The sequence below is a fragment of the Mustela nigripes genome, chromosome 10, assembly GCF_022355385.1.
Source record: "Mustela nigripes isolate SB6536 chromosome 10, MUSNIG.SB6536, whole genome shotgun sequence".
Lineage (NCBI taxonomy): Eukaryota > Metazoa > Chordata > Mammalia > Carnivora > Mustelidae > Mustela > Mustela nigripes.
Window position 1 is genome coordinate 40,670,643 of NC_081566.1, and position 18,187 is coordinate 40,688,829.

Consider the following 18,187-nt stretch of genomic DNA (forward strand, 5'->3'; position numbering starts at 1 on the left):
CCGGTGTGTGGACAGAGGCAGTAGCTGAAAAATCCTGGGGACCAGGGTGTAAACTCAGTTTTAATCAGCGCGGGCGTGGGATCCAGGTCTGAGACACCAATCACCTCACACGACGTGCAGCGAAATCCCACACTACCCAGAAGAACCGCAATCCACACACAGGTCGATTCCCTACAGAACCCCGGGGCAGGTAATCCATAGGCGCGGGATGATGACGTACTCCGTAGGCCAGGCGGTGATTGGTTTCCGAATGGGGCGTGGACTGCCAACGCTACACAGGGCCCGGGCCTAAGTCCTCGCGAGAGCCGCGGACTCCGGTGCGGGATGGCCGCTGAGCCGGGCGGAGCTGGCGCGCGGCTCCCGGAGCCGGCTCTCCGGCCCAAGACATGGCCCGGGGGCCCGGCCTGCTAGGCCGGCCTCGCCCCGACACGGTCGCCATGCCCAAGAGAGGGAAGCGACTCAAGTTCCGGGCCCACGACGCCTGCTCTGGACGAGGTGGGTGAGGGGGCGGGGGCGTTGAAAGGCTGGGTGCTGGCGGCAGGGAGGGGGTTGGACAGCGGCGAGGCGTGCGCTCGCTTGCCTGTAACGGGAGGGCGCTGAGGCCGGGGACCTGCAGGAGCCGGAGGTCTTGGCGGAGAGGGCGCTGACGGAGCGAAGGCCTCTTCCTTTGAGGGTTGTTGCTGTATTTCAGTGACCGTGGCGGATTATGCCAACTCGGATCCGGCGGTCGTGAGGTCTGGACGGGTCAAGAAAGCCGTCGCCAATGCTGTGCAGCAGGAAGGTAGGCTGCCGACGAGTCTTTCGGACTCGGGCCGGGAAGGCAGAACTAGGTGTTTTATTTCCTGGAACTCCGCCTCAGTGTTTTTCTTGCAAAATCCTTTGGGCATCCTCCGGTGAACGTGTTTGCAGTCTTCAGTGGCCCGTCGTGTATTCGGAGGAGGGGAACGGGAGGATTAGCCAAGAGCAGTAGCAGTTTCTGTAGCAGAAATACTTCATTTCTGTCTTTGCATGGAAAAAAAAAAAAAAAAAAGAAAGAAAAGAAAAACCTTTGTGTTCTCTTCTGTAGTTTCAACTGCTTTTTTCTTGGTTATTCATCTTTTTCCTGTGATTCATTCACATATATTCTCCACTTCTTCTGCAATTTGCTTTCTTTGTGAAATAACCGTGAAGTATGCTTTTCCTTTTCTCAACGTTTTTCTTAAGTTTCAAGCCTTTTACTCAACAGATTCCCGAGACTTGTGCTTTTATGACATCTAGTCTCCAGCTTAGGAACAGGGCCAGATTGGCTTCATTTTCTCTAAACATTGCTCCTCAGAACTCACACAAATGAGAATAGGGTTCACTTTTTGTTTTTATCCTGCAGGGCTTATAGTGGGAGAATAATGCACTCCCTTTTTCTTCAGGTCTGAAGTTGACACTTTTAAGGAGTCAATCTCTGCAACTTTGGGGTCAGTTTGTTTATTGCTTTCCAGTTTTTAGTATTTAAATACTAAAATGTCTTTTTTAGTTCTCAACCTTTCTACAGCAGACTCACTCACACTATTGCTTCCCCCCACTTTTTTTCCTTGTCCTCATCCTGTCTTAAGTCATTTGTATTTCTGGATGGAACTCTGCCATCTCATTCTCCCCTTATTTTCTTCTAGTAAAATCTCTTTGTGGCTTGGAAGCCTCCCAGGTTCCTGCAGTGGAAGCTCTTTCTGGGGTTGGTGAGCCCTGTGACATCATTGACAGCAGTGATGAGATGGATGCCCAGGAGGAGAGCATCCGTGAGAGAACCGTCTCCAGAAAAAAGAAAAGCAAGAGGCACAAAGGTATAGGGCTTGTTTGCTTTTGAATTAGTCCTGTCTGTGGTGATGGCTTGAAGCTGTTCACTTCAGTAGCATTAAGAGGTGATACCAGTGGAGAACCAGGGTTTGGATCTTAGTAGTGGGACAGGTTTAATATACCAGGGCTTTCTGTTTTGTCTACATTTAAGAAGAAAGGAGGTTGGTCAGAGTCAGATTTCTGGAGCTCTAAACTCGAATATAATAGCCATTCTTTGAGAACATGTCATTATTGGGTGAAAACCCATATGGTAACATGAAAACAAAAAAATCTTTACATTTCTGGATTTCTGAACAGGTAGGAAATAAAAAATGTGAAAAAAAAAAGTTTTCCCAAGTATGTGGATTGCATATAACCGATTTCATTTCAGCTGGAGTTAGATATTACTATGGACTTTTAAGTGCTCTGCAATTATTAGTGTCTGCTTTATGTCTAATAGATACTGTGGGAAATAGAAAAATATGTGATTTTATACCTAAAGGCAATAAAACTCACACAAAGGAAACAAAGAAAAATAAACTAATAGTATATAATGTGCCAAACCTTCATGCAGTGGTTTGCTCTAGACTTAATGAATCAGACTTTCTTGGGTTAGTACCCAGAATAGCTATTCTTTTTTTTTTTTTTTTAAAGATTTTATTTATTTATTTGACAGAGATCACAAGTAGGCAGAGAGGCAGGCAGAGAGAGAGAGAGAGGAGGAAGCAGGCTTCCCACTGAGCAGAGAGCCCGATGCGGGACTCGATCCCAGGACCCTGAGATCATGACCTGAGCCGAAGGTAGCGGCTTAACCCACTGAGCCACCCAGGCGCCCCAGAATAGCTATTCTTAAAGCTAATCTGGTTCCAGTGATCAGCTAGAGTTAGGGGAAGCTGATATAGTAAGTGATAGATGTATTTTTGGTCTCAGATCTACCAGAATTTTTACCTGTATTTGAGAGTCAGATAACAGACATTTGTATTTACTGAAATATATTGAAATAATTGATAATTAATGAACTTTCATCACTTTGCAATTATGCCAGCTATTTTCAGTGAAACCATTGTTTTCCAGAAGGCCAAAATTAATACTGATATTCCTCACACTTCTTTGTTTTTTAATTTCTTGCTTGAAATCCCTACTCATCATCAACATGCTATTAGAGACTTCTCTCGCTCTGTTTTGTTTTTGGGCACACTCCATAGAATAGTTTCCAGACTTTTAAAACATCTTCATTGACATAAAATTCATTTTTTTAAAGTATACAATTCAGTGGTTTTAGTGTGTTCACATGGTTGTTCAGCTGTCAACGTGATTTAAGTTTAGAACATTTCTGTTACTCTAGACAATTATATAATTATATAATTAGCATTATTCCTTATTCTCTCTCAACCCTCCCACTCCCCCTCACTCACGCCCCTGACCACTAATTTACTTTCTGTCTCTATAGATTTGCCTCTTCTGGATATTTCTTATAAATAGAATCACATGATATGTGGCCTTTTGTGTCTAGCTTTTTTCACTTAGTGTGTTTTCAAGTTCTTTCATTTTGTAGGATATATCAGTCCTTCAGTGTTTTTTTCAGTTGGCTATTTTGAATAATGCTGCTTTGAACACTCTTGCACAAGTTTTTGCATGGATATATATTTTCATTTCTGTTGGGTTGGGGTAAAATTGCTGAATCACATGATAACTCTAGTTTAACTTCTTGAATAATTGTCAGTGTGTATGTGTTTTTAAAGATTTTATTTATTTATTTGAGAGAGCATGAGAGAGCATGAGCCAGTGGGAGGGGCAGAGGAAGAGGGAGAAGCAGACTCCCTGCTGAGCAGGGAGCCCAACATGGGGCTCAATCCCAGGACCCTGCGATCATGATCTGAGCTAAAGGTAGACATTTAACTAACTGACTAAGTCACCCAGGCACCCTGCTGGTGTGTTTTTTGAGGTTTCCATTTTACATTCCACCAGCAATGTGCTCAGAGTCAAAGTTTCTTCACATTCTCGCCAACACTTGTTATTGTCTGACTTTTTAAATCATAGCCATTTTAGTGGATATTTTGTGGTATCTCATGGTTTTGATTTGCATTTCTTTGATGGCTAGTGATGTTGAGCATCTTTTCATGTGTGCTTGTTGCTCATTTGTATGTCTTCTTAAGAGAAGAAGAAATGTCTATTCAAATCCTTTGCCCATTTTTTTTTTTTAAAGATTTTATTTATTTGAGGGATGACTGGGTGGCTCAGATGGTTAGGTGTCTGCCTTCAGCTCAGGTTACGATCTTGGGTCCTGGGATCGAGTCCCATGTCGGGCTCCCCGCTCAGCGGAGAGTCTGCTTCTTCCTCTCTCTCTGCCTCTCCCCCTTCTTGTGCTCTCTCTCTCAAATGAATAAATAAAATCTTAAAAAAAAAAGATTTTATTTATTTGAGAGAGAGATCGGTTATAAGAGAGTACAAGCGGGGGGAGAAGAGGGGAAGGAGAAGCCGACTCCTTGCCGACCAGGGAGCCTGACGTGGGACTCAATCCCAGGACTCCGAGATCATGACCTCAGCGGAAGGCAGGTGCTTAACCTACTGAGCCACCTAGGTGCCCTCCTTTGCCCATTTAAAACTCAGGTTATCTTTCAGTTACTGAATTGTGGGAATTCTTTGTATATTCATGATACTAGTTGCTTATCAGATATATGATTTTTGGCTTACAGACTTTTAGCTATAATTCATTTTTTAGTTGTTTGCTCTGCTTTACTCCCATTAGGTTCCTTTATTCTAGTCAGACTGGTTGTTTTTTCCCCTATCTGTTAGCTTCTTTTTAATGAAACAAATACAGTAGAAGTCCCATCTAGCTCTTACCCAGAATTAACACTTACTGACTCATGGCCATTTTTGTTTCAGACACTATTCCCCAACTCCAACACACCCACTGTATATTATTCTGAAATAGTTTCCAGGTATCCTATTATTATCTCTAAATGTTTTGGCAGTTCCCTGCAAAAGACAGATACTCTTTAGCAACCAAAAAAAAGTCAATCATGTCTAAAAAAGTTTACGGTAATTTCTTGATAGCATCAAAATCCTGTTAAACTGGTCTCTTTATTGCTATCACATGTATTTTGTTTTTCTAAGTATCTGGGCTTCCTGTTAGCTGTTTATTTCAATTGGAATACTCTTGCTCTTAACCTGTACCTATCAAAAAGTTCTTTCTGTCCTTCATGGTTTATGTCTGTGGAGTTTTACTGATTCCATTTCCTATATTTTGAAATTTTTTTTTCCTTTTCCTTTTTTTAAAAAAAGTATTTTATTTATTTATGTGTCAGAGAGAGAGAGAGAGCGTGCATGCACAAGCAGGGAGAGCAGCAGGCTCCTGGCTAAGCAGGGAGCCCAGTGTGGGACTCGATCCCAGGACCCTGGGATCATGACCTGAACCAAAGGCAGACGCTTAACTGACTTAGCCGCCCAGGCATCTCAATTTTGAAATTTCTTAATAATGTTGTTTAAAACACTGACAATTATTCCTCATCAGTAATTATTGAGTTATGTCACTAAAGACAGAACATTTTTTAATAGCACTCTGCTATGTAAAAGTCCTGAAGGATCTCAGTGGGAGAAAGACTGATAGTCATTACCTTCTCTTTCAGAGAGAGACTTAATGTGGGAGAAGATGGGGCTCAAACCTGGTAGGACCAAGCCTTTAGTGGTCACTGGAGATTACAGGGAAGATTAGGAACCAGAAAAGAGGATGTCGTTTTAGACTTATGAAGAACCGAGGGCAATAACCTGACTGAGTGATACTGCTGCCATTAGCTTGAAAAGTAGAGGCAGCTTTGGGGAGGTATTGTAGTGTCTTTTTGCCCAGGAAACAGAAAGAAGAAAGCTGGTTTTTGGATAGTTCTGTGAAGTAGGTCTGAATTACAGGTTAGAAGTAGGATTTGCCCAGATGCAAGTGTATTTATGGTGTGTGAGATTTTAACTTGAACCTGAGACACCCAGTGGACCTCAGGGTCAAGAGAATGAACCCTAACAAAGTCTGAAAGAGGAGCAGGTGGGGATACATTGTCACAGGGCATCTGTGAATACTGAACCCCTGTGGCTGGAGTCATAGCTCAAACTGACATGAAATGAGGAACTAGAAGGAAAGAAATGTCTACAGGCATTTATTGAGTAATGAAAATATACCGTAACATACCGGATGTTTTACTGAGCTTATACTTTGACATTTCCTCATACCATCTTAAAATCAGTTGTTGTGTTAAATGACTGAACTGAAGAAAGTGTTTGGTGGAAGGGGACCAGGAGGGAAATCAGGGCAGAGTTTATGGTGCAAAGCTGGAATTTAGAGTAGAAACCCTGGGTCTTTTTACCTTAACTAGTGGTGAGGTTATATCTTCTTACTAGTGAAAAGGGCAAAGGAATATTTTCCTTATTTCTGTTGAAGAATTGTTAGAATGGAATGATAGTAATGTGTGCAAAATTTTGAAAAACTTTGAAATCTTCAAAATAGTGTGTGAATAATAGTTGAAGAAAGGCCTGAAGAATGGGACCCAGTCACTTGGACAATAGGAAACAAAAGTTTCCAGCAGCTAGAAGAAGCAGGAAATCATGGGACTGAGAGGCTATTTAAAACTGTTTTCTTAACTGTGCAAGCCCTGGGAGAATTGAGATGATTGGGGTCCTTAGTGTGTACATAATTGAAGGTCAGATGTATAATTCTTTTTTTCCTGTTTCAGAAGACCTGGACGGGGCTGGAGGAGAAGAGTATCCCATGGATATTTGGCTATTGCTGGCCTCCTATATCCGTCCTGAGGACATTGTGAATTTTTCCCTGATTTGTAAGAATGCCTGGACTGTCACTTGCACTGCTGCCTTTTGGACCAGGTTGTACCGAAGGTGCGACCACAGAGACTCACTCTGTTATCTGTGTAGCTGATTTCATTGCTGTTTGTGATTTGGAGCTGCTCCCTGGATGGTGACCTCTTTTCATTTCCTTTATTCCATGCCTGGGCACGAGCCTAGTTTTGGACTCCTTGAGCCCTTATCTAATTTAAGTTTGATATTATTAATTCGTCCAGGTAATTGTCTTCCCTATGGTTGTCCCCTTCCCCCATCCAGTATCCTCTTTGAGCAAAAAGTCTTGCTTCAAGTCTTAAAAAGCTGTGTTTGACTTGTCTTCAGAAGTTCATCTTAGCTAGAATTCCAAAAGCTGCAGATGCCTATGTACTTAACCTTTCTAACTAGATTAGTTATTTCTTATTGGGTAGTTATCTTGAAGTATATAGAGTTTTTGTACTTACACTGCTGAACGTATAGTCATAGTGGTGAGGAGGGAGTGAATGATAGGGTTACTCAGACAGCTAGCTTTTGATACCGGGTGCAGAAGTGTAATGAAGAGTATAAACTGTCAGTCAGGATGTTGTAGGAAGGGACTTGGAAGTGGAATGGTGTAGAGAACTTGCCCAGACCTGTGGTGGAGAACCTGCTGGTTCTTCAGTACACGTTCCTTTTGAGCAACTGAAGTATATTGTACTGGTGTCAGGTCCGAGACTTGTCATTTTTTAGAGTAAAATAGGATTTAAAATTTTAACATGGATGGAGGGAAGGATTAAAAGGTTTATGTGAATTGGGTTTTGCATAGCAAAGAAGCAAAAGTAGCTGAGAAACGAAGGAGGTGGTGATTGTGTGTGTGTGTGTGTGTGTATGTATGAGAGAACACTGGGGCCAAGCTAACTATTGGCCAGTAGAATACTGTAATTAAGTTCATACAGAGACCAGGAGTCCTGGGAGACTGAGCTAGAGCAGGGGAGACAGGTCACATATTGGTAGGAGTAATGTGTCATGTTTCAGGCACTACACGCTGGATGCCTCTCTGCCTTTGCGCCTGCGACCAGAGTCAATGGAGAAGCTGCGCTGTCTCCGGGCGTGTGTGATCCGATCTCTATACCATATGTACGAGCCGTTTGCTGCTCGAATCTCCAAAAATCCAGCCATTCCAGAAAGTACTCCCAGCACATTAAAGAATTCCAAAGTAAGTGCGAATTATTGTTGGGGCCTAACTAATGATGTGGTGAACCTGTTAATACAGCTTATCTCTGGCTTCCTTGATGGGGAGGGCTAGGGCTGCCAGGGGGCTAATGTAAACTTCAGGGTTTCACTTCTCTCTAAGACATTTCTGCTCTGCTGGGCTGGCTTCTCTTCTCTTTACCTTAAAGCTTTCTTGTGCTTTTAGCATATTCTTGATTCTCTTTAATTTATTCTCATGCATTGTACATTGGATGTACTTTAGATGATTTTGATGGTCTGGGTTAGGAAGAACACAACTCACATGGTAGATGGAAACTGTTAATTTTTCAGGGTGCTATAAATCATGAGGCAAAGATACAGTATGAATACCTTAGTAATTTTCTTTTTCTAACATGACTTGATATCTGGGATTCTTCTTTCTTGTTGACCTCTTTAAAAGATTGTGGCATGGACTTCAGCATACGCTAAGTGCCCACTATTGCTAAGCTCTGGGCTAAGTCATTTCGGACAGTGTAAGGTATTCCCACTCACAGATTTTAACTCTCTAAAATTCTTCCTGTGTCTTAGGCTGTATCTTATATCTTGGGATTTCCCCAGTAGTTTGTATTCATACATTGTATTCAAGTGTTTGGCATTCTTTTGATTGTAAATCAGTCTGTTAACCTTTGGCCCTTTCTCCTTTTCTCCATAACCGAAATATCCAATGAACCCACTTTTGCCAAGCTAGACCATACAACAGATATGATTACTTAGGCAAGTTGATGTCTCAGCCTGTTTCTCCTTCAACTAATACCATTGTCTGAATTTTCTATCTTTTGAGTTAATGAGTAATTTTTATTACTCTGTTCCTACCCCAAATCTGGTGTTTTATAGCATTTTCTTTGCTCTTCTATTTTGTTTCTATTTTGTTTTTGTGTTTTGGATGTTCTGTAATGATTCTTCTCCCCTAGTTTGGCTCCAGTGTGGTAATACTCTACCTGATACATATTGATTGGTAGGGTCCTATTGGTCTCAAGATTATCAGGGTTCCTTCAGAGGTTGCAAACTGAGAGGGTCAGGGCCATGGGCTGATCTCAGTTTAATATCACACTAGCTGGTGGCTTTAGGGCAGGAGTAAAATGCGGGGCGAGTAGAATTTCACCCAGCAGCTGCTTCTGCTAGTAATATGAGTGGACAGTGTATCATCTCACATTTGCAGTTTCCCTCCCTCAGAAACATATGATAGTATCAGACCAACTATGATGAAGTGGGGATCATCCCAAAGCTAACCATGCCAGGTATGAATCAGTTGCTGGGAGTAGGGCAGCATTGGGCAAACTCCTCATGCTTGACACATCCTAGCGGCTCCAGTGCACAATGCAAGTGCTACTGCCTAAATCAGAAGTACCCGTGTCTTCATATTCATGTTACTGTTTATGAATTTTTTTTTTAAAGTACATTATAAAAAGCCAAGGTGGTGACAACTAAGGTCGTAATCCAGGCAGTAAGCCCAGGCCACCTGGTTGCTGCTTTTGTGCCTTGTTAGAGATCTCTGAAGAGGATATGGGACCTGCAGTGACAGGTGTCCCATGCATGGCCTTGCCACTTGTATAACCACGATCGCATGGCATTCAGGGAGTTGGCAGCATGCCTAAAGGAAGTTGTCCCAGGTTCCTGGACTCCAGCTTTTCGTATTTGATTCTCCCTCTCTCTCTTTTCAATAGCATAGCTTGTATGGGACACTGGAGCCGCTGTGATGGCAGCAGAAGTATTTGCCCCTTAAAGCCAAGCCCATTATTTTTGATGGAACAGCAGGACGTACAGGGCATGTCTGAAGGGCAGGACAGCTGGCACGGCGGACGACCCACCCCTTATCCCCTGGGAGGTACTTAACTTCTTGTGTTAACCCTAGCTGTAGCCTGACTTTCATGGAGGGGCTTACTCTAGACCGAATTCAGTCCAGCTCTGTCGTTTTCACACAGGCTCTCTGCTCCCAGAAGGTCCTGAGTGGCTTGCTCCTGTTCCAGGAACGGCCATCTCTGCCTGCCGTATGGCTTTGTTATCATCTTGCCTGGTGGCAGCTGGCTGCCCTTATATTTTCATATAGAGGAGTGGCTTGCTGAATGTCCCAGTCTCTAGAGACCATGATTCTGTCTTTTTTTTTTTTTTTTTTTTTTTTTTTTTAAAGATTTTATTTATTTATTTGACAGACAGAGATCACAAGTAGGCAGAGAGGCAGGCAGAGAGAGAGAGGGAAGCAGGCTCCCTGCTGAGCAGAAAGCCCGATGCGGGACTCGATCCCAGGACCCTGAGATCATGACCTGAGCCGAAGGCAGCGGCTTAACCCACTGAGCCACCCAGGCGCCCTGATTCTGTCTTTTTAACGATGAGAACAGTGGGGGTTACCCTCAATAGCATCTGAGGTTGACTTATGTCGGTCCCTCTTCTCTTTACGGAATAGCCCTGGGACTGTCTCTTTTCATGTTGCACCAGTGTCAAATTGGGGGGGTTCTCTATCTGTGCCAAAGTGAAATCTCAGCAATGGGGCTGTGGCTGGCCTTGGAGCTGTCAGACAGGTTTTTACTGATTATTTTTTATTTCCTTATTTTGAGTTTTTCCTTTTCTGTCTTTTATTTATTTATCTTTGGCTTATTTTATTTTTATTTTCTTACAGTGCTTACTTTTCTGGTGCAGAAAGATTGTTGGGAACAGACAGGAACCAATGTGGGAGTTCAACTTTAAGTTCAAAAAACAGGTATGTAGTCATATGTTCTCTTTGTTTCTCAGGTAATATGTTATTCTGATAAATTTCATTAGGCATAACATTGCCTCATTAAAATCCAATAGGACACATCGACATTTACAAAAGTGCCAGGAAAAGAAAGGGTAAAAGGAATTGTTCTGTATGAAAGAGACACAGCAGTGTAAAAGCTGAATGAGTGGGGACTGGATCAGGGAACAAAGGGCTATAAAAGATACTTGGGACAATTCAGGAGATTTAAGTATTCTGTAAATGTTAGATGACATGAAATTGTTAATTCCTTAGGTGTGATAACAATACTGTGGTTATATATGTGTCTTTATTCCTTATTCATGCTGAATAGGGGTGGAGCGTCAGTGCTCCTTTCAGATGACTTTGCCCCCCTCCACCATTTTCTACATAAAATGAAATGTGGGAGGAGAAGAAGCAAATTTGGCAAAATATCTAATGGTAGGGGCTATACAGGAATTTATTTACTATTTTATTAACGTTCTGTATAGTTGAAGACTTTCTAAAGGTGAGAAAAGGGGGAAAACTTGTTATAGCAATACAGTGAGGTTATTTGCTTATAACTTTTTTGTTTTTCAAAACAAACATATTTGCAAACAACAAAAATTGATGTGATTTTATATCTGAAGCCGTTTGGGGGAAGTTATGAGGAAAGGGACCACTGCCAGGAGGCTATTTATAAGAAGACTAGATAGTATTCTACTCTGTTTCTGCCTTTTGCTTGGACTGTACCTGAGATCTTGGCCACAGAGGATCTCCTTTGCTTGTCTTTATTCTTATCCTCACTAGCTCCTTTTGTCCTTCTGTCTCCCCTCCTTAGTATCTCACTGGGGAGACCCATTACAGATAGGGTTAGTTATCCCTCACTTGATGGCCAGCAAGTTAAGATAAATTTGTAATTAAGGTAAATCATATTTTTCCATTGATTTTTTTCATAAACATGGTTTTAGGGAAGAATTTTGGTTTTTAGTCTCTTGCTTTTTAATATGATTTATCAAATGTGCTGTCCATTAGATGCTGATGGGAAGTCCACCATAGGATCTTTCTGGGAAGGGGCTGTAGGGCCATCTCAGCAGGGTTCAAGCTGAGAGCGGAATTAACTAACTACAGGAAGGTGAATGCTTAGGTTTCCTTTAGTTCTGAGACTTGTGGTTCTTTTATTTATGGTGCGTAGAGCTAGATGGCCACTTCTGCTTCTGCCCTTTTGTGCAGCAGATGTTCTTTGGAGTCCGAAGATTCACGAGGGATCACAGATTCAAACATTGGGGAGCCTCTGATAGAACTATAAGCTCTCATTTCTTGCCGGATAGCAGGAACTACCATCTAAATGAAGCATATACTCACTACCACATTGCCTATCCAAATATGTATCCTTTTCTTTCCAAGGGCAGGTTTTCCTTGAATTGTATAGAAACCAATATGTGTATAAAGAGAACGGTAGAATTTTCACTGATGATGGAGTCTTGGAGTTATCAGTATTTCCTCTAAGCCGTTTGAGTAATTCTCGGTTCTGTTTAGTCCCCTAGATTAAAGAGCAAGTGTGTGGGAGGGTTGCAGCCTCCCATTCAGTATGAAGATGTTCATACCAACCCAGACCAGGACTGCTGCCTACTACAGGTCACCACGCTCAATTTCATCTTTATTCCAATTGTCATGGGAATGATATTTACCCTGGTAAGTGGAGACAGATTGTCATCCTTAGCTCTTTTGTAGACTCTCACTATACCTAGGTTTTGAAAGAAATTTGTAAATTTAACCACTGAGGAGAAAATCTTTGAAGAATAGTTTTTTTAAAATTCTGAAAGCAGACTTGTACATTAGGAATGGAGTTATTATTTTTTTAAATTGATGTTTCATTCTTTTTCTTTTTTTTTTTTTAAGATTTTATTTATTTATTTGACAGAGATCACAAGTAGGCAGAGAGGCTGGCAGAGAAAGAGGGGGAAGCAGGCTCCCCACTGAGCAGAAAGCTCCATGTGGGGCTCGATCCCAGGACCCTGAGATCATAACCTGAGCCAAAGGCAGAGGCTTAACCCTCTGAGCCATCCAGGCGCCCCTGGAATGGAGTTAATTATATCTGAGAATATTTTATCTGTTTCCTTCTTACAGTAAAGGGAATGTTTTTGCATCTTCTGTGTAGTGATGATTAATATTTGAGAAACATTATCCTTTCAGGGATAATAGTGAGGCTTATATATGAGCACTATATGTCAGGACCTTGAGGCTTGCTTCTGGTGTCATAAGTGGAATACTAAAATGTAGGGTGATCAGCTCTGTCCGTTATGTGATGATGACTATTCACGTCTTAGCTAAGAACTAGATTAGTAAATAACAAATATGTCTCTGATATATTTTCTAGGGTTTTAAAAATTTTAACTGGGTCGAGAACTTGAGAGTGTATGCAGTTTGTTTTCCCTGTCCTTTAGGCTTATGCTCAGAGATACGTGGGGTTTCCCACTCTGCTCTGAAAATAGCTTTGTTATTTATTTATTTATTTGTTCATTCATTTGAGATAGAGTGAGCGAGGGAGAGAATAAGAGCTGGGGTGGGGAGTGCAGAGGGAGAAGGAGAAGCAGACTCCCCACTGAGCAGGGAGCCCACACAGGGCTTGATCCTGGGACTTCAGGATCATGACCTGAGCTGAAGGCAGATCCTTAATGGACTGAGCCACCCAGGCACCCAGCTTTATTCTTTTTTTAATGGTGAAATAAATAATCCATGCTTCATGGAAAGAATTTAAATAATACATGAATACATGGAAAAAGTAAAGGTGACCTAGGCTTTTACCTTTTGGCAACTGTTTTTTCATGTATCTGTTATTATGTACTTGTATACCCATTCTCTTAAATAATTTTGTTTAATTGAGATTATATCTTTTATGCTGTTTTGGTTGTTAGGCACCTCACCCCTCCCTCTAGGTTAAGTCACATTAGTAACCTAGTTATATACCCCTATTCCATGGACTTCATATTCATAGAATTCTGTTCAGACCAGCATATACATAAACAGATTTAGAGAATTTGTGGTGTATTTTACCAAAAACGTGATCAGATGTATGTTTCATGCATCTTGTTTGACTTGCTCAACAATATCTCATCAGAACCCCTTCAAGTCATTTTGTATAGTTCCAACCCACTTTTAAAAAATTGGTTTCAGTGCTAGTCTATGTGCATGTATCCTAATTTATTCAGCCATTTGAAGAGGCTTTCTTTAGCATAGTTTAAATGTGAAGAATTTCATTTTGTGGCCTAGTGTAAATTTTATCTAGACTGCCTTGTTTCAGAGTGAGCCATGGGAAAACAAGGTTGTTTAATTTGGGTACTGAATTTGCTTTCTCCTAGTTTACTATCAATGTGAGCACGGACATGCGGCATCATCGTGTGAGACTGGTGTTCCAAGATTCTCCTGTCCATGGTGGTCAGAAACTGCGCAGCGAACAGGGTGTGCAAGTCATCCTGGACCCAGTGCACAGCGTTCGACTCTTTGACTGGTGGCATCCTCAGTATCCGTTCTCCCTGAGAGCATAGTTACTGCTTCCTGTCCCTGAGGGCAGCCCTGAGCTAGGCCAGTCCATTAGTAATCAGATCCCAGTTTGGAAGGGGTGTCTGGATTGTATATCTGGTTAATAATGCACATGCTCTTCCGGTTCCCCCGGGGCTCCTGTTAGGGAAGGAGAAGGATAGAATCAAGAGGAAAAACAACTATGATTTATAAACATATTTTAATGTAAAATTTGCATTTGAAAGGAGAAACCGGGCCCTATTTTCTGTGTTAAACCCCATTTGGTGCTATTGAGTTGTTGTTCTTTATTCTTTTATCCCAGCAAAAATGAATGATCTTGCTGTAGGGAAGAATTAAACTCATCCATCTCCGAACAAGGAAGTTTCAGCATTCCCTTGTGATCAGAGAGGAGCCTTTGAGGCCTGAAATTGTTGCTACTGCTGTTTCCCATTAAGCTGCCCCTCAAATTCAAGTGAATATTTTCTCTTCTCCCTTTACCCTTCTCCAGAAATAAAGCAGGTGACAGGGTTTTCAGAATCTTATAAGATTGACTTGTGTATCTTTCTTTAAAAATAATTTTGGATATTTATTGCGTAAATATTCTTTTTCCAATTTTGGATTTTAGGATTTTTTCTTTTTTTGCATGAGGTTTGATAGTGATGGTGATGATGACTTTGTGCCCTTCATACTATACCAGGAGCTTTGTGAAATATCTCTAATTCTCATGATCCTGCAAGGTAGGGATGCTCTTCCCATTCTGTAGTTGAGAAAACTGCATCAGTGACTTACCCAATGCCATATGGCCAGGTCTTTTTGCTAAACCACAGTTAAAAAGTTCAGTTTCATTCCCTGTGGTAGATTGTGGCAAAGGGGATTAGGCAGGCAGAGTGTACATAGATAAGAAAGTAAAAGGGTGAATAAAAATTTGATTGTGGTATACCTTATCCCTCACCAGTCTAAAGGGTGTATAACATTGATGAGTCTTTGAAATGATATGTTTTTAAGTAAATTGTAAAACTAACCAAGAAAGGCAGGAAGGATAAGAAGCACAATGATATTTTCATTGAATTGTTAGAAAGGCATTTACTATGCTGAAGGTCATTTAAAAAAAAGAATGCATCCCATGTTAAAACTAGCCTCCTGAACTATAAGCACTTAGTGACCTTATTCTGCTTTGCCAGGCCCTGTGCTGCCCATCATCCTTTGTGCCCACAGGCCTTTCATCCCGGCAGAAATGCTAATGTCCTGTTAGAGGGCTTGCTGTAGCTGGTGTACTCTGAGAAGAGGACCGGGTGTAGGATTTTGGTTTTATTTTCTTTTTGCTAAGGAGATAACCTTGCCACTTGTCCTCCCTCCTTAGCCCTCCAAGTTAGCCAGTGAGCTGGGTATTAGTTGGATGTTGCCATGAGATGGCCATTAACATAATATTCTTAGAACATGAAAATCTTGTGGGGCAGTTATTATCACAAACCAAATTGTAAAATTCGTGTTTTTTTCCTTAATCATCCTCCCTAACCCCTGTTATTTAAAGAATATTCTTAGGAAGCATCTGCTTAATACAGCTGCTAGCAGTTAAACGTTTTTCCTGCACTGAGGGTGGTACTAAAAGCTGTTTACATGGAAAGTGAGCCTGGGTCAGTGAAAATCAGAATCTGCGCAAGTAAATGATAAAAAAACAATAAAAGAACCCAAGGACAGTAAGCACCTTGGACAATAAGTACCTTTCACAACCAAAAGTTGCTTCTTTGAGGCAGAAGAAGAGAAGCACAGAGTTCTGGTTCCCTGGACTGAAGATACCTAGAAGTAGAAGGGAATTATTCTGGTGGATCCATGTCCTTCCCCATTTGAGAGTTACCTTTAAAGGGGGAGTGAAATTAATTTGGTTTAATAATTGTGTTCCGACTCATCCTTTTAAGTTTTTATATTAAGCTTTATGATGATAGGTATAGTATTAGGTGTCATCTCAGCTGTTCTCTTAGCATGATACTGACAGACACTTGGTGAAGTGTATTATCATGGCTTCTGCCTTCCTTCTGCTTTGACTGAGTTGCCTTTTCTAGGATGATTCATTTTAGTGAAAGGATGTGTGAAGTGTCTCAGATTTCCTTTTGAAGAACCCCAAACCACATGGAGAAGAATTGGAACTTCTGGACTACTTTTGTAAAATCTGCTTTGTAATATTCACTTTTAAAAATACATGTCTTGATTTTGCTCTCAGGGTCAAACAAAATAACACAAATTTAGCTCCATTTCTTACCCTTATAATAAATCAGAATTACTCAAAATTTCCTGCCTTCTACTGAAGATACAAGGAAACTAAGCCAGTTGGTGAATTTATTGAAAGAAAAAAATACATGAAAGGTTGTATGTGCCACCGATTTCAACTATGTACAGTGTTTGTTGTAGAAACTGTTGCGTGTGTATTTATAAATATGTACACATTGTGTGTATGTAAAAATTCTTTGCACTTGTAGCAGTGCTTAGTGGGTATTGTAAAGGATTGAGTAGGCACTGTGATGACACTTCACAAACCAGATGGGAAAGATGCAATTAATAGCCACACAGGACAGGGTAAGGAGCAATTCAGGAAAATGGAGAGATTTAACTAAAATTTGTCAGAAATCTGGCATTGAGACTGTCTTCATACTATGTATATATAACAAACATTTCATATTCTAGTAACAGTGTTAGCACAGCCAGGGGCCTGAATTTCACTCAAGTGCACACTAGGGCAATGTATCTGGATTTCGACATTCTCCACTTAAGAAACAGATGCTACCAAGAGAAGGGTAATAAACGGGCGCAAGAGAGCAGGTGTGAAGGGTGACAGACCGTTGGCAACGATAAGGCCAGGACCGAGGTCAGTTTAGTGAGCAAGTGGTTAGATGAACAAGGGTGGAGGTCAAATGGAGGAACAGTACATGTGCTGCACCTCACTGGGAAGGAGAGGGGGCGCCACTGAGCCCCGAAACTTTAGTCGTCCTGGGTAAAATGGTTTTCAGCCACCCCAGCGCAACTCTCCAGGCCAAGTCAAGATGGCGTGCAGTGGCTCTCGTCACGTGCTGGGGAGGGAGCGTGGCCTCGAGGGAGCCTACCAGGCCCCGCCCTTGGGGGGTGGGGCCAGAGGCCTTCCGGGAGACAGGGGCGGGGCGCTTCGACGCTGGCGGAGGCTGCAGCTAGCTACCTCCGCGCCCGCTCTGCTCCCTAGGACGCATCGGGCTCCCCGGGTGGGGGGCGGCTCCCTTCCTCTTCGCAGCTAAGCAGCCTGTCTTTCGACTACTGCAGGCAGGTGAGCGTCCAGAACATGGGGTGGGGAAAGGATGCCGCTTTTCCCACCTCCAGCTCCCCTCCACTTTGGGGAGGGGTCTCTGTCTAGCGCGCATTGGAAAACAGCATCGTTTTACTCCGGATGTGTCTCCTGCGGCTGACATAGATGCTGCTCCCTCCGCCGCTCCTCGCCGGCCTTTGCAGTGCCCTGTGCCCTTGGGGGTGAGAATTGGGGGGTGATGCCCGGTTTGCGGGAGGGCGTGGAGTCCGACCTCAGCTCCATCAGCCTCGGATGAGGGGGGCTGAGTTGGCAAGTCTCCCGGTGGGAGCTTGATGGACTGCGCCCCCATTAACCATCCTGGAGAGTCAGAGAAAAAGCACCTCTTAGCTCCTGGGCCAGCTCCGCTCATTTGGACACAGGAGGTGCTGAGGTTTTCGCGCTTACCGGGGGTCTTAATCCTTCCCGCGTTGCTGCTAACACCCCTTATTAATGTCGCTAGCTCTCTGTTCCTTAACTGTCAGTCTCAGGCTCTGCCAGAAATGCCCCCGTCTCCGCAGTGCTAGGGCGATGGGATGGAAGGAGCGGCCAAACTGAGGTCTGGCGGGGGTGGGGGTGAGAGTGGGCGCAACCGGAAAAGAGGGCTGGAATAGATTCCTGAACTGGGAGGGTGGGAGTAGGGAATTGACTTTGGACCACGCAGTAGGGGTGTTTTGGTGTTTTCCGGTATAGATCCTGCAGCGTTTGATGGTGGGTGGGAAGAGAGAGGTCGGTTTGGAGGACTTGGAAATGTGTGGGTGGTTTTCTTTGAGGAGGAGGAGGAGGGCTCCAGGAGAAGGTGCCATTAGGTGCTGATGTCA

The 18,187-nt window shown here is 42.6% G+C and overlaps 2 protein-coding genes across 9 annotated transcripts in view; both read left to right on the plus strand.

The window, feature by feature from the left end:
• The first annotated feature begins 279 nt into the window (after positions 1-279).
• On the plus strand, positions 280-14,607 carry TMEM183A (transmembrane protein 183A). 3 transcript variants are annotated; one of them, XM_059413131.1, is made up of 8 exons: positions 280-495; positions 692-781; positions 1,644-1,811; positions 6,522-6,681; positions 7,636-7,816; positions 10,466-10,546; positions 12,080-12,235; positions 13,903-14,607. In XM_059413131.1, exons 1-8 carry the CDS (start codon positions 387-389, stop codon positions 14,086-14,088), a joined length of 1,131 nt encoding a protein of 376 aa, XP_059269114.1. In that variant the 5' UTR covers positions 280-386; the 3' UTR covers positions 14,089-14,607. The 3 variants fall into 3 exon arrangements, 2 of the variants coding, with proteins under 2 accessions (XP_059269114.1, XP_059269115.1); XM_059413132.1 differs by having other exon boundaries at positions 6,525-6,681; XR_009406653.1 differs by lacking the exons at positions 12,080-12,235; positions 13,903-14,607 and adding an exon at positions 9,516-9,676 and having other exon boundaries at positions 10,466-10,547.
• Positions 14,608-17,191: 2,584 nt separating this feature from the next.
• PPFIA4 (PTPRF interacting protein alpha 4) overlaps positions 17,192-18,187 on the plus strand; it is a 49,003-nt gene continuing 48,007 nt past the window's right edge. For all 6 annotated transcript variants that reach the window (XM_059413134.1, XM_059413135.1, XM_059413139.1 and 3 more), the window contains exon 1: positions 17,192-17,351. The gene's annotated coding sequence lies outside the window, so the exon portion shown is untranslated. The remainder of the gene's footprint in view (positions 17,352-18,187) is intronic.